At 32.2% G+C, this 15,175-nt stretch overlaps 1 protein-coding gene across 1 annotated transcript in view; it reads left to right on the forward strand.

Annotated features, from left to right (window-relative positions):
* LOC118183992 (uncharacterized) overlaps positions 1-15,175 on the forward strand; it is a 543,427-nt gene that overhangs the window by 514,849 nt on the left and 13,403 nt on the right. Inside the window, exons 153-162 of the mRNA XM_085809921.1 lie at positions 1,561-1,710; positions 1,908-2,177; positions 2,527-2,793; positions 3,270-3,548; positions 4,001-4,192; positions 5,773-5,886; positions 6,368-6,479; positions 7,383-7,555; positions 11,109-11,393; positions 12,397-12,548. Coding sequence (XP_085666047.1) covers positions 1,561-1,710; positions 1,908-2,177; positions 2,527-2,793; positions 3,270-3,548; positions 4,001-4,192; positions 5,773-5,886; positions 6,368-6,479; positions 7,383-7,555; positions 11,109-11,393; positions 12,397-12,548 — 1,994 coding nt within the window. The remainder of the gene's footprint in view (positions 1-1,560; positions 1,711-1,907; positions 2,178-2,526; positions 2,794-3,269; positions 3,549-4,000; positions 4,193-5,772; positions 5,887-6,367; positions 6,480-7,382; positions 7,556-11,108; positions 11,394-12,396; positions 12,549-15,175) is intronic.

The raw sequence follows: 15,175 nt of genomic DNA on the forward strand, positions 1-15,175 counted from the left end.
GAAATATATGAAAAAAGTTCATTGTCTTCTAGTTACTTCCTTGTACGTTTGCAATCGGTCGCACCAAACGTATATACTAAATATACTGTTATATATATACACTCTGTTACCCGGCTCAGTGATCTCAGTTTCTTTGCTCTGATATGTTTGTAAATTGTGCATTTTTTGCTTTAAAAATGATTGAATTATGTTGTTCTTATTTTCCGGTTAAGGTTTTTATGCCTTTAGTAAATCTGCAAGCAATATTTGTAGAATTATCAACAATTTAAAAGCTGTTTAAGTGCGGTTAAGCCTAATTTTTAAATAACATGGTGGACATTTTTGTTTACACTTGAAACAGCAGAATAGTAGATTTGTTGCCAATCTAGAGAGACTAAGCTTCGCACCAACAAAGATAACGCCTTCATTTATTATTGCGAATTAAATCATGCTTAATCCTTTCTGGGATTTTTTTCGAGGAAATAAGTGTTTAAGATTTATTTCGTAATTTTTAATATAGATATTTCGAGTTTTCATATATGTTTGCTTTCTCGCGATGTGAGAACTGAATTAATTGAATGAGAAATACTGAATCGTCTGTGAAAAACTGTTTCTTTTTTGTTTTGTTTGCTTAATTTCTTTTATACATCGTTCTAGATTTATTATTGTATTTGAATAGAACATGTGGCAACGATTAAATAATTCTTCAAATGATATAAATTTTGTGCATTCTGAGTTATAATCTGAACGAAATATAACGCTGTTAAGTGAACCTAGCGCCAGAGTGTCGCTGTGGTAACCAAATATACTGATTTTTAAAGAGTGCATTTATTCTATTGTGGTTTATACGCTATCGACAAAGATTTTATTCAATACAATAAGTTTAAAGGAAATGCAATAAAAATGCGTATAATTTAATATTCCGTACAAGCAAATCATGTGGTGTACACATCAGATTTTTTATACTTTTGCTAACTTTCAAAGAATTTTCTTTTTGATATTACGCATATGCAATGGCTAATGATCAGTGACAAATTTATTAATAATACTGACATCATAAGCTAAAAATGCATGTGTTGTGGCTGATTGAATGCTGTACAGAGAATACAGAATTAAACTCACAAAAAAGCTTCCAATTACAGATGATGACACCAACGATTATAAAGAATTTCTTATGTGAGACATTTTCTGGAAAGCCAATGACAGCTCAGAGAACTTCTTAATTACCAAATTACATTTTACTGAAATATATTTCTTTTTGGCCTATTTAAAAAATGTTACCTATTCGATCAAGATGAATGTTACCTATTCGATCAATGTTAAGATAATAAGATCAATGTTACCTATAATCAATGTTAATAATAAGATCAATGTTACCTATAATCAATGTTAATAATAAGATCAATGTTACCTATTCGATCAAGATGATGCTTGGCTGAGCAGTGTTTAATTGGAATTTCAACTACTAAAATCCCCCGGGCTTTCCTAACCATACAGAGAAGCAGTGTTTTATATTTTGTTTGAAAACTGGGATTTTTTAAACCCTTCAGTTTTCTTATTTTTTATTCATAAACTTTTCAGATAAGGAGATAGAATTCAGTGAACATGTCATGCTTAAAATAGATGGCAAACGCCAAAAATTGATCATCTACAGTGCCACTTTTGAAGATGCGGGAACTTACACTTGTGTGGTTGGAAATAAGAAGAAGAGTGCAAAATTAAAAGTTGAAGGTGAGGCTTTTACATTTTTTTGTTCTTGACTAAACTCGTATTTCTTTACATTCGTTTCAGTTAAAATTTTACTACTTTCAATATATAGAACACTTTACTTACTATACACTTATTTTATATATAGAACAATTTTATTTATTATACACTTATTTTACATAGAGAACACATTATATATTTTAAAGTATTTATGTATTTAGCACCAACGGTTGAGTTCACAGCCAAACTGCCAGAAAAGATGGTTGTTCCTCAAGACACGGACGTCAGTTTTACTGTTGAGTTGTCTCGTCCTGATGTTCCGGTGCAATGGTTAAAGAATGGTGAACCTGTACCAGAAAAGGATAAATTCCAGTTCATTAAGGAAAGAAATGTCTATAAAATGATCATGCCGAGAGCACAGAAAGATGACGCAGCTGAATACAGTTGTATTGCCGGGAATGTGAAAACAACCACCAAATTACAAGTTCAAGGTACGCTACTTTTGAAAAGAACGTTCGATAAAAAGCAAAATTACGATACAAATACGATATTTTTTATATAATAAATTGTTTGTTTGAAATGGAATTATTTTTTACTTAATTGGTTGTGATGTCACTTTATATGGTTTAGATCAACAAAAAGCAGAAAAAAGTGAATGTAAAATAGTGTAACCTATTTTTGTTTGAAGACTTGCAGAATAATTTTGTACATATAAAAACAATAACAAAAACAAAAAAAACTAATGATATGTATTCAACTAAAATGTATACTTTAGAGTTGTTAAATTAATGAAGATAATTAAAGTGAAATCTTGAAATATCCTATTTATAATTATTTTAGAGGCCCATGCCGAATTCACACTGAAACTTCGTGATGTTATTGTTCGTGAAAGTGATACTGCTACTCTTCTTGTGGAAGTGACGCGAGAAACCTTTGAAGTAAGGTGGATGAAGGATGGTCAAACATTGAAACCAACGGAGAGAGTCGTTATGGAAAAGGAAGGCTGCAGACGGCGACTGATAATCAAAGACACAACCTTAGAAGATAGGGGCATGTATACCTGTGTACTCGAAGAAAAAACATGTTCATCTACTCTCACAGTTGAAGGTAGGTTTATCATTCAAACAAAGATAAACTACTTTCATTATACGTATCTATAAAGAATTTTTTCCAAATTTTTAATTTTTTCTGCTAATGAAATGTAAAAGTATGCTTTCAAATGAGTCCAGCATTTCGGTACCTTAATATCAAGGTCCAAAAACTGGATGGTCACCAAATACTGAATTCTGAAGTCCAAATGTAACAGTATTTTCACTTTGTGGTGTGATCTTATTCCAAGACTAGTGGTCCGAAGCATCTGGAATACACATTCTTATTGTCTTTTTAGCCTCCTTTCATCGAAGTGTATAATTTAAATTACAGCATCAGCTGAATTTTCACGTTGTAAACAAGAGGATTCATCGTCCTTAGACCTTTTTAACATTTGTTACAAGGAATTTATTGGATACACTATGAATGCTGTTTCACATGAATGTGAAATTGTTTTGAGTGTGAAACTTACATATTATTTATTTCTCTTTTAGCGGCCCCCCGTGTCGTTTCTGAGAAACGGCATTTCAAAGGTAAACGGGGAGGAAATGTCATAGTGGATGTCGAATTCGCAGGAATGCCACAACCTAAAATTGAGTGGTTCTACAAGGACAAGAGTATTACTCCCGACAAAAAGCGTTCCGTGGAAAATTATGGCAACAAAACGGTTCTTACTATCAAAAAATTGGAGGATCCAGACGTTGGAAACTACGTTCTCAAGTTGACGAACAAAGTAGATGAATGTAAAACAGAATTCACAGTTTCTATCATCGGTAAGAATTGCCAAGAGTCTAAAGGCATATAAATAATTCTTAAAGGAAATAAGTGATAAAATTTTAACAGTATCAAAACATAAGTAAATAATAACATTAAGATTAATAATGTAAAATAATTGCTGTTATAAACAACATGAAGGTTATTAAATATTAGATGATAATAAATTGTAGAAATATTATAAAGAAACTATTTTATTCATTAATCAACAAAAAAAAAAAACAATACTGTTAAACTTACAGATATGAGAGTTAAATTTCTGTCTGAGTATACTTTTTAAATATATATTAAAATCTTTTCCTTTTACTCGTATAAGATTATACCAATTAATCATCGAATTACATAGCTTGCCTTATCTTTCTTCTATTGTTTAGATTACACATATCTAAATATTGTTATATTTGCTTATCAAGGAAATCCTATTGATATAGTTTGTTTTTGTTACTTTTAGATAAACCGAAACCTCCTGGCATGCCTAATGCATCTGAGATCGCATCTAATTCCTTGACACTGAGTTGGAAAGTACCAGAGAGTGACGGAGGATCTCCGATTATAAATTACATAATCGAATATCATGACAGAAATACTCTTCGATGGTCCACTTATAATGAGAAATTTACAATCGAACAACCCTTTACCAAAGGTAATCTTAATTAAACTCTAATTTACACTGTCTCTTAATAATTTCAGTAATTCCGCTGATAATGGTAAAGGCACAGTAAATGCTTTTCTTAAAGTATGAACTCAATTTTATAGTCAGCTCTCATTAGCTTGATCTAGAGATCACTGTCCAGAACTTTCCATCATCTAACTAAAAAGTTTGCTAAATAATAATCTTTTGGGCATCTTGCATCGCTTGGGCCATATAGAAACCTGAGTTGTTTTCTAGAGTATAAAAACCTGCTCTATGTCGATACTTAGATACATTATCAGTTTGGCCAACCACATTACATACAAGTTACTGTTAGTTTCATATTACACTCAAAATAATTATTTACGCATCCGCTTTTCAATGGATAGTTCGTCTGAGCAAGTACACCAAAAAGTAATTGCTGTTAGCAGAATACTGCTTGTTATTTAGCAGAATACTACTTAAAATGATAGAAACAGGAGATAAACATATTACCAAAGTATAAGTTTTCTTTTTTTATTACATTTTGGGTTAAAATAAGTTAAATTTCAGCATTACTAAATTACGTTCCGATAAAAATATTTATTTAATATTTTACTTTTATATTTGTTACTTGTATTTATTAAGGTATAAGGTATTAAATTGAGTAAGATCTAATGATAAAGTAAAATTTCTATTAAATATACATATTTGAGTACATGCACTAACTGTTTTTCGAGAAATTTCTCTCTTTTCATTTAAAAAATTGTCTGAAAAAAATTTTAGATATGTACATAAATCTAAAATTCAATTCAAAATATTTCATACTTCTACGAAGCATAACATCGGTACATATTTCGTGGAAAGTCTCACAAAATTATTATATTAATATTTTAAGTTAAGGTATTTTTTCGTAACCGAAAAGTTGAAAAAAAAATCAAGTTTTTCAATAAATAAGTTTAATGTCATACGAACACAAACAGATGGAAAAGAAAAGGTTGCCAATGTATGAAAATTAAATTGCAAAACTAATTGTTCCCCATCTTTTGAACATCGTTAAAAGTATTCAAATAAAAAATTCTCATTTTAAATTTATTTAAAGTAGTCTGTGTACCTTTAAACATCAGCTTCCAGGTTAAACAGAAACAAGGGGGCATGACACAGAACAAGAATTGCGATAATTCTGCTTCTAACGACCGGACAAACAAAATAAAAATAGTTTTAGGAAGCTTAATGTAAAAGCGCCTAAAACAAAGTAATTGATTTTTTAAAATTTCATCAAGATTGTTGGTTAGAATATAATCGGATACCTTAAACGAAAAAAAAAAAGGTATTGTTAATATAAACAAAGAGCAAATATATAACGTTTTACAAAAAAATACTAAAAAGCATCTGAAAAGAGGCTTAAAAATGTCACTTCAGCGTACTTGGAATTAAACTTGATTTTTAACAAAAGTAGAATTTGATTTTCTTTTAATTTATTTGTTGTTTTTTATGCATGTGTATTATTTATGTATTATATTATTTGTGTATATGTATTTTTTATCTATTATTTTATTTCTATATTTTGTACGTTCAAAATATTTACTTCGTATGGAAAAAATCTTTCTTAGTGGACAACCTGAAGCAAGGCGAAGAATACATGTTCCGGGTAATTGCAGTGAACGAAGTTGGTAAAAGTGATCCTTCACCTGGCACGAAATACATTCTTGTACAAGAACTCAAAGGTATGGAAATAACGCTGTATATTAATTATCATCGTATTTCGTACTCTAGCATGAGGTGAATCTACTTAACTATACATGAAAATGTAGTTTAGATAAAATTTAAATGAAAATATTAATATTGAAAGTATTTAAAATGTTAATTAGAACTCAAAATATCGATTTTCAGATGAAAATTAAGTGTTTTTGTATAATTATTCAGATCATTTGAACTATTTCTCATTACTTCAAATGAACAACTTGGATGCTGAGCAGCAAATATGTAAAATTTATTAGAATGCTAATATTCTCCTGATAGCTTGCAGTTAGTTAGCTCTCTTGGTAAAAGTCGAAATAAATTTGTTTAAGCGAATTAAAAACTAGAATGTGGCAATATCGTTAAACTTGTTGTTAAGTGTAAAATAAAGTAACATTCCATCGTATTCTATGATTTATAATATATTTTTGTAAGGGTGTAGTTGCTTAATAATTTATTTTTAATTAGCTGGAGAGCCACCTGCAATTATAGAGCATTTGCAACCTACTACTTGTGGCCTGAAGAAACCGGCACAGATGAGCTGCAGAATCAGTGGGCAACCACCACCTACCATCAAATGGTAAATAACATTTGATATTGTTTCTCGAAATTTCTTCTTACAAAGTAAAATATGGATATCCATTAAGGTTGAAAATCAAGTCCAGCAATTATGAATGATGTATGATAAGTGTTCAATAAGTTCAAAGCCTGAAAATGTTTTTTAAAGAACTTCTGCCAATTATTTTTCTACCTCTGTGTCATGAATAACAGTATATTTAGTTTATATCTTAAAACTTTTCTCTGATTTCTGTAGAGATAGTTTTGTCACGTCGTTCAAAATAACCTTCCTTCACCGCTTTATCATTTTAATTAGGTATCCTTACAAGTGCTTTGGTAGATTCAAAATCTTATCCAGGTCACAAAATGTTCATAAAACCCTTTTCTCTGGCATTCAGCTTGGCAGAAATTTTATGGAGAAGACTTTATACTAATCCTTAGTTTTGCTGCAGTCATATGACTGTATTCATATCTTTGACTTTTAATGTCATCTTCCATAGAATATTCAACAATTTAAACAAGTTAATCCACCTCTGAACGGTCGCCATATGAAGAAAAAGTTTATTTCGTAAATATTTTTTCCTTTAATGGATATTAGCCCTAAAACATCATTTGCCCTTATGAAAAGTTTTAAAACAGCGTAATGTTCGATATCTTTTCTCTTAGATATTCTTTGTCTTACATAAAGTGTTACAAAATTAAAGAATTCAGATAGTTGCGTGACCGGTGCTCTAATAGAGAACAATGATAGAATATTCACGCAAACGTCTCAATCGTACCTGATGGTTTAATATTTAAGATTAAAACTTAATGAACGTCCTTTGTGCAATTAAGATTTCATTTATAATTAAAATATTGTTAATAGATGTTGCATGTTAACAGGATGTTATGAATTTGTTTCAAAACATATTTCTTTTCCTTTAAGGCTGAAGAATGGTAAAGAACTTATCATACTTAAAAATATAACAACAAAGTACGAAAATCAATTGGCTACCTTAAAAATAGCAGAAACTACAGAGAAGTCGGCTGGTACTTACACATGCAAAGCCACAAACCATTTGGGTGCGGTGGAAACTAGTAGTGAGCTTAAAATCCAAGGTACGTATTCATTTTCTTCACTTACAATATGCATTACGTTCACACACCAAAAAGAGAGACAGAGAAAAATTTTTGGAGCATATGGACTTTTAAAGAAAAAATAATTTATTTTGTTTGTAATTTATAAACTTGAAAGCCAGTTTTCTAACTACTCAGAAATTAATACGTGATATCATCGAACTATGTAAGCTTTCGCTCTTCTTATGATTGCAAGCGCTATATTAATCCTGGGATATCTTTGCAATTATGGACTGTCCATCAATTATTCATGCAAGTGCTTGATCAAGCATTAACACGTTAAGTGTCATAGCAAAGGCAAGTAAAATATTCTGTTGAGACATTTTCTTGTTCCAATTATCCCCAAAATCAGTTCAGTACTTAGTCTGAGTATACTTTTGAGAATATTTAATAAATAAAAAGATAAATAATAATAAATAGGTAAATAATAAATAGATTACAATTTAATGCATAGGAAAGCAACACATGAGTTCATTGCCTTGATCGTAAAAGTTAATAAAATTAGACAAATAGCATGTTACAAAAAATATAGCAAAACAGCATATATAACCAAAAATAAATAACTTAGTAACTATATAAACATCTTAAAATGTGTCACTAGTCTCGTACAAACTGTACACTTTCAAGCAGTTTTATCTCTGGATTATTCAGACTTTCAGAGACTTAATAGCTGTAAAAAGAATTTGATTTACTGCTAACCTTGAAAAAGAATATTGTACTGCAATGGATACCTACACATTGTGATATATTATATGGAAATAAGATGGCTGATTGTCTTGCAAAGAAAGGCACAGGTATTCTGTAATCCACACAAAAAGGGATCCATACTTGTTAATAAAAAGAATAATAAAAAATATTTTGAATAACTACCAGACAAAATTATCTGAACTTATTTCTAATAAAACTTGGAAAGAGGCTTTTGAAGGCATTCCTGATTTTCCAAAACGGCATGATGTTACTGCCTTCAGGCAATGAATGCTTTGCTGGTTACCTGCACAGATTCGGAATACTGTCCACCCTAAACTGTATCTTATGGAGCAATGACCACGTGATGGACGTTGAACATCTCAGAAGATGCCCAGTTGTCTCAGGAAATATTTACGATAGATATTGGAAGGCTAGAAAACAGATGCACACCTTACAGACTGACTTTTGTTATAGATATGTTTATTTGTTTACAGTTAACCTTCTGATGTTTCTACTTCCTTTTTAAATGTTTTTGGTTAGGTGTTTCTCCTGTGTGTTTGCGCTAAGTGTTTTCACTCTGGCTAATGATGGATAGCAAGTGTTGAGACTGTAATTAACTTCGGCCAGAAATTAAAAAAAAATCTTCTTTAATCACAACTTCGTTGTATTACTTCCATATAAATAATAATCATTTAGAAGTTACTACAGCGAACCGTATATTAAAATCCTATAACAAATTAATGCCGCCCAGACGCTGTAGTGGATAGTGGTTAGGGGAGGTAAAGCACTGAGTTGGCTTCCGACCCAGGTATAGATATATTCATGCAGAATTGGTTACCAACTCGGCGGGAGTCAACCACTAGCTACCAGGCCGCAGCCCTGGGCAACCCCGGCTGAGCAGACGACCTTTATAAAATGCAAAAAAGAAATATACATGTGAATACAAGGCACTTGAAGAAGAGTACAACATTGTACAAAGAAATATATACATGTGCATACAAGGCACTTGAAGAAGAGTACAATCAAAATATTTGTGTATACATATAAATACCAACTCAGATGCAGATATATACACACTTACATGCATATATATTCCGAAACAAATAAAAGTATGCATACTCTCACTCATATTGATATATACATCTGTAACATATACGTTATCATGATAGTTAGTTTATCAGAAGCATGCCAATGAGGTACGCGTGATCCCTAGTATAAATTAGGTACCATAAATAAAAGATATAAACATGTACAGATACATTACAGCATTCAGATACAGTATGAACTTTATATATGAGAACCTGGCACAGCATAAATACAAAATTACATATTGAACATACATATCACATACTCTGCTTGAACTAGCTTATATAGCTGGCATATTGAACTAGCTTATATGGACTTTTATGTCTACTGTCTTACAGCGTCAAAAGAGTAATTGCTAGTACAGTAGTCAATTATTGTTTTCTGTTACTTTGTAGATTCTGGAACCAATTTAGGCTCCTGGTTGCTTGAGGCTTTTAAGTGCTGTGTGTGGGCAGGAGAACACAAAATGATCTGGATGACCCTTCTCCCCACATTCACAGTTACCATTCTCTCTCAAGCCAAAGCGGCAGAGGTATAGGTATGAAGGGAAGGGCCCATGACCAGTGAGGAAATACGTCATGTAATTGCTATTAGTTTGGATTGTTGTCTTGACCTTGGGAATGAGATTGTAAACACGTCTCCCTGTGGAGGCTTGATCCCAACGTTCTAGCCATATTATTATGGAATGTCCGACTCTTTAGGTCCGAGACTGGCCTAAGGGTCGGGACTTCTCGCAAAGTGGATGAATCCGCTGCATACTTTGCAACAACATCTGCTCTCTCATTTCCTTCTATTCCCGTATGAGCGGGCACCCAGATGAGTGAGTGTCTTTCCGAAGCTGGCTTGTGGGTTAGAATGTCTCTAATGCTGCTGACGATAGGGCTGCGAGAACGAATTCCAGCTATCGCAGCGAGGAGGGGTTAGGTGAGCCTACTGCGGTACCGAAGGGCCCAGGATCGAATCCTGGAGAAGGTAAGCATGTTTGTAAATGTATAGTGCATTGCGGCAGGGGGGCACTCAATAGATATAGCGAGCCGAAAGTCCTCTCGTGGTGCCAGGAGAGAGGGTTTGGAGAACATCGGACCTTCCCCACCCCCGCAGGGTGATTTTCCTCAAACTTGGGGTGAAAGTAGGAGTCCAACCTCCTTGAGGCTGTGGCAACCATTCTTCCATGAATTACATGAACAAGACAATAACAACATATAACTATTAATAGTAAAAAAGCTTCCAGAAGCCGAAAACCAAGAATATGGAGCAACTTTCTGATGCTGTAGAAATAATTTTAGCCATATTAATCTGTGTGTTTGTAAAGAACCGGTGACTCACACGGCTTCAAACAATATAAAACTTACGAATGCATACGTTTGCGAAAAGTAAGGCCGCTGTGAATCATCGGTCATGCACATAGCAGTCAAGGCATTAAGCAAACTTGAAGTTCTACAAGGCTAAGTTGTTTTAGTATTGCTTCATACTTACTGATATTTTGACAAGTGAGTTGCGACTGATATGCAATGCTATTTTTTTAAATAGTGATTAAGTGGCTTTTTTTCTGACACTGTGTTGCATTTCCAAAGAGTGTGACAGAAAAGCTCCAAAATTAAGGGAAATGATTTTTATGTTTATTTCTTCGAAATTTTGGTAACCGATGAAATAATTTTTTTGCTTTTTACTTAAAATTCTCTTTTTGCCTTTTTTGATCCAATGACTAAATATTTTTATTACTTTCATGACATGAAATTAAAATTATTATTATTTGTTTTAGAACCACCCACTGTCCAGTATGATGAAAGTATGAAGAATGTCCGCTTAAAGTCTTTCAGTGAGTATGTTCTGGATATCAAAGTCTTCGGCTATCCATCTCCAGAACTAGTGTGGTTCAAGAATGGTAAGGTACTTGAATCTACGAAGCATACATTGGTACAAGTACGTGAGAACTCTACTACCATTACTATTCGCAGCGTAGAGAATACAGACAGCGGAACATATACACTCCAGCTCACCAATCCTGCAGGAACGGTCAAGCACGATTTCCGTCTCTTTGTGCTTGGTAATGAATCTTGTTGTTTTCCTCTGCTGAGATTAAAATTAATGATAAGCTGTAACTGTTAACGCCAACATTTTTTCCTGCTTACGAATTTTAAAAGGCATGAAGTAAAACATAATTCTTTTGCTGTCCAATCATAGAGAATCTTTCTTTAATTAGTGATGTCTGTAGTGATATTGCTAAGTTATGTAATCATCATAAAATAATTTCTATTTCTGATGTTATTCTATAATAAACTAAATCGTGAGTGATTTTAACTGATGTAACTGGCGCTATTATAGTAGAAAATATAACGCTATATATTCTATTATAATTGCGCCCGTCAACGGAAATACTACGTAACAGTAAAATTTGGAGCTGTAATTTGTAAAACATTTTTATCCTGCTGAAATAGATTAGGAATGAGCATTACTCTTTTGCTGCAAAAGATGCTCTAAAATATTTTACAATGAACTTTCAGGAACACACACACAAAAAAGGTTGTTATTATTTTGTAAGAAATCAAAGTATAAACCGTAAGTTATAATTAACCGATATTGGATTAAACGAGATCCAAAATTTGAGTCTTTTACGATAAACATTGTAAATTTTCTTTAAAACTCTGGTAAAACATTTCACTTTCCCGTATTTCTTTCAAGTCTGTATACGTATTTATTAATTCTATAGTGCTTATATACTATATACATAATAGGTATAAAATAATCTTTGCTAGAGCCAAACGAAGCTAATGCTGGTCGAACAGCAGTTAGACGTTGGAGACTTGATATCAACAAGGAACCTTATGGAAAGTGTATTAATTACCAGGTTGAGTTTTACATATAACATCTTTTTTTTACATTTATTTCTTAATTGGATGAGAATCAACATATCATAACGATCATTTTATGGTATTTTATATATATAAACATTATACTAATCCTTTCAAGGAAATGCTAACAGTCTAATTAAAGGACATCATATATGGATAATTAAGGAGAGAATAATCGTTCAACTGCTTTTATTTCAGACAAACCGCTTCCTCCAGAAGGCCCCATTGCATTCCACAAAATCGACAAGAATTCTGTAACCATCGGATGGCAACCTCCGAGTATAGGAGCGTCAGAGGTACACTCTTACATCATAGAAAAATGTGAACTCAGGAGAAAAGTTTGGATCGAGGTGAGAGGCTCTTTTTTTATTTATTTAATTTCCACTTTAGAAAAAATACAACAGATTCTAGATATGAGATATTTTCCCACAAAAGTCCACCACAAAGACATACCTTACTCTAGGCTGGTAACCCTCGTATTCTTTGCAGTATTCAATTAAACAAACAACAGGCTGTAAACTTTTGTTGGTTATTAGTTTTTAATTTTAATTAAACGATAAAACACTTAATGTGAAAGTGCTTTCAGATTAATAAATTGATACATTTTGTTCGCATTTTCATCCACTTTGCGACTGTACCATTATTTTTCAAATTGAGGGTAAAATACCGTGAGGGAAAGGATTACTGATTGAAAGAAAAGTTAAATTTCCGATTTTATAAAATGCATAATGCGTCTACCACAAAGAAATGAATCCCAAATATTATAAGATCTTAACAAAACACCTTATTCATTGTTTATCAATATAAATTATTTTTTTCTGATGTTGTACTTATCTTAGCACATTCATAAAAAATTTCTAGACAGTTTCGTAGAAATCATCTCTTCACCCTCTCGCTTTCATTCCATGGTTATGGTTTTCGGAATTTTTGAAATGCTCTCAGAATGATATCTTTTGATGCAAAATTTTAATTTAGGGAACCAAACTTAACTCTGCATGTGCCAAAATCTTGAAAGTGGAGGGTTTGTTTAATAATGATTATGCATTTGTTTGAAAACGCTGCTTGGTGATCTATATTGGCAAAGAAAACGTCACCGCTTCTCGCACTTTAATCATTGAATATATAACAACTACATAATATTTTACGTCGGCTACGTAAAATGAAAAAGAAATTCATTTCAACTTCATTTTCGTAAATGAGCGATACTGTAATGAAGCAATTTAAGATATCTGATCATTCAGAATAGTTATTGATTGGCAGCTTCACAGAGATTTGTGGAAAAAATTCGATTTTAAATCTTTTTAGACTCACTATATTCTTCGAAGACAGAAATGCATAACAATATGTAAAGAATATTGTGCAAATACAATTTCTTTTTCATTCGCTGAAACTTCACACACACACACACACACACACACACACACACACACACACACACACAAATAATAATAATAATAGCAATGTTCAAAACTATGCGAAACTTTTTCTGTTGCTATATTAACATAATAAAATAGTCAAAAGCCAAATCAGACGCAATTAACAGTTCTGTGTTAATCAGTTTTTCAAAACTATTAACATCAATATATGAAAAAAAATAACACATGTTTGCTTTAAGCGAGAATAAGTTTATGAAATAATAAAAATATGATTCATGATATAGTTACAGTTACTATTCTACCTATAACCATATAAAAAAGGGATAAGCTGTGGTATACGTATATGTATATGCTAAAACACGATGGCTACGCTAAGAAATAATTGGCAACCTCAAAATTGACTATTCTAAATCTTATGTTCTCCTCCTAAGTTCAGCTTTTCTCCCAAATTCAAGATCTTTCCAAAACCATATGACGCTTACATAACTCTGCCTGCAAAGAGAACTAAAACCTAAAATTAACCAATCGCAGCTTAGCTATACATATGCACCTGCCTAGTGTAAATACTGCTTCTCGAGCAATTACGTCATCCTTTTCTTAACTTCTTCTGCCCTACAAAAATCTCTGCGCTGATTTCCTAATAGTCTTCCTTTGTTTTTTACCTACGATAACGATTTTATGTTATACATCAGGCGTCCCCGTCCTCCGTCACCTACCTACCTACGATAAAGTAGTACTGTTTTTTACCCGAGCACTTAAAGACTATTGTATTTAACTATGATCGAAAAATATCTTGTCCATAGAAATATTGATTTGATGTGTATAAAAATAAATCTGATGAATCTGCGAATTCAGTTTTGTCAAATTTGTCCTTATGCCTATACACTCAGCTTTTTCGACTGCCAGATGTAAAAAGTACCAGTTTCTTCTACGCATTAAGCTATTACAATTTATAACATGTATATAATATATATATATATATATTTATATATGGAGAGAGAAAAACCTTTTTTCACCATATGTTATTCATAATTAATTATTGCATATGAAACTAATGATGGAGTGTCACAAACAATATTTAAGTTGCTATCTGTCTTGTCTCATTAATTCCAACCAGGATCCTATTAATGATTGAAACTAGGAGCCCTAGGCACAGCGTTCTTTGAGGGGTCTCATTGCTCACTGTCCTTGGTTTTATGAGAGAAAAACAGAGTTATGAGGAATTATGAGAGAATTTGAGGTCCTAGGTGATGTTATGCATCTGTTAAAATGTTTTCACCTGCGAATTTTCTCAGAATTTCTAATATGTATTTTATATTTTATTCTAAATATTTTATCACATAATGATATATGCTGGGACAATCAGTGCGTTGAGGCAGTTTTTCCTTTTTTGTCCTTTGTTGCAAAAACTTCAGCTACCGCACATTGCCTCCAGATCCTATACACAGAAAATTTGGTTTGAGCTATTGTGTCAATAATAGCGAAAACTACCTTTCAGAGGACTCTTCATACAATGAAAAACGTTGTCATTTCTGATAGCCGCCATTTATTTCATACCGAGAGGGGTAAAAAAGATGTCCGTCTTTCAAAGGCAAATATAA

Source organism: Stegodyphus dumicola, chromosome 2 (genome assembly GCF_044657685.1).
Source record: "Stegodyphus dumicola isolate Sdum_Otavi_A_Nest chromosome 2, ASM4465768v1".
Taxonomy (NCBI): domain Eukaryota; kingdom Metazoa; phylum Arthropoda; class Arachnida; order Araneae; family Eresidae; genus Stegodyphus; species Stegodyphus dumicola.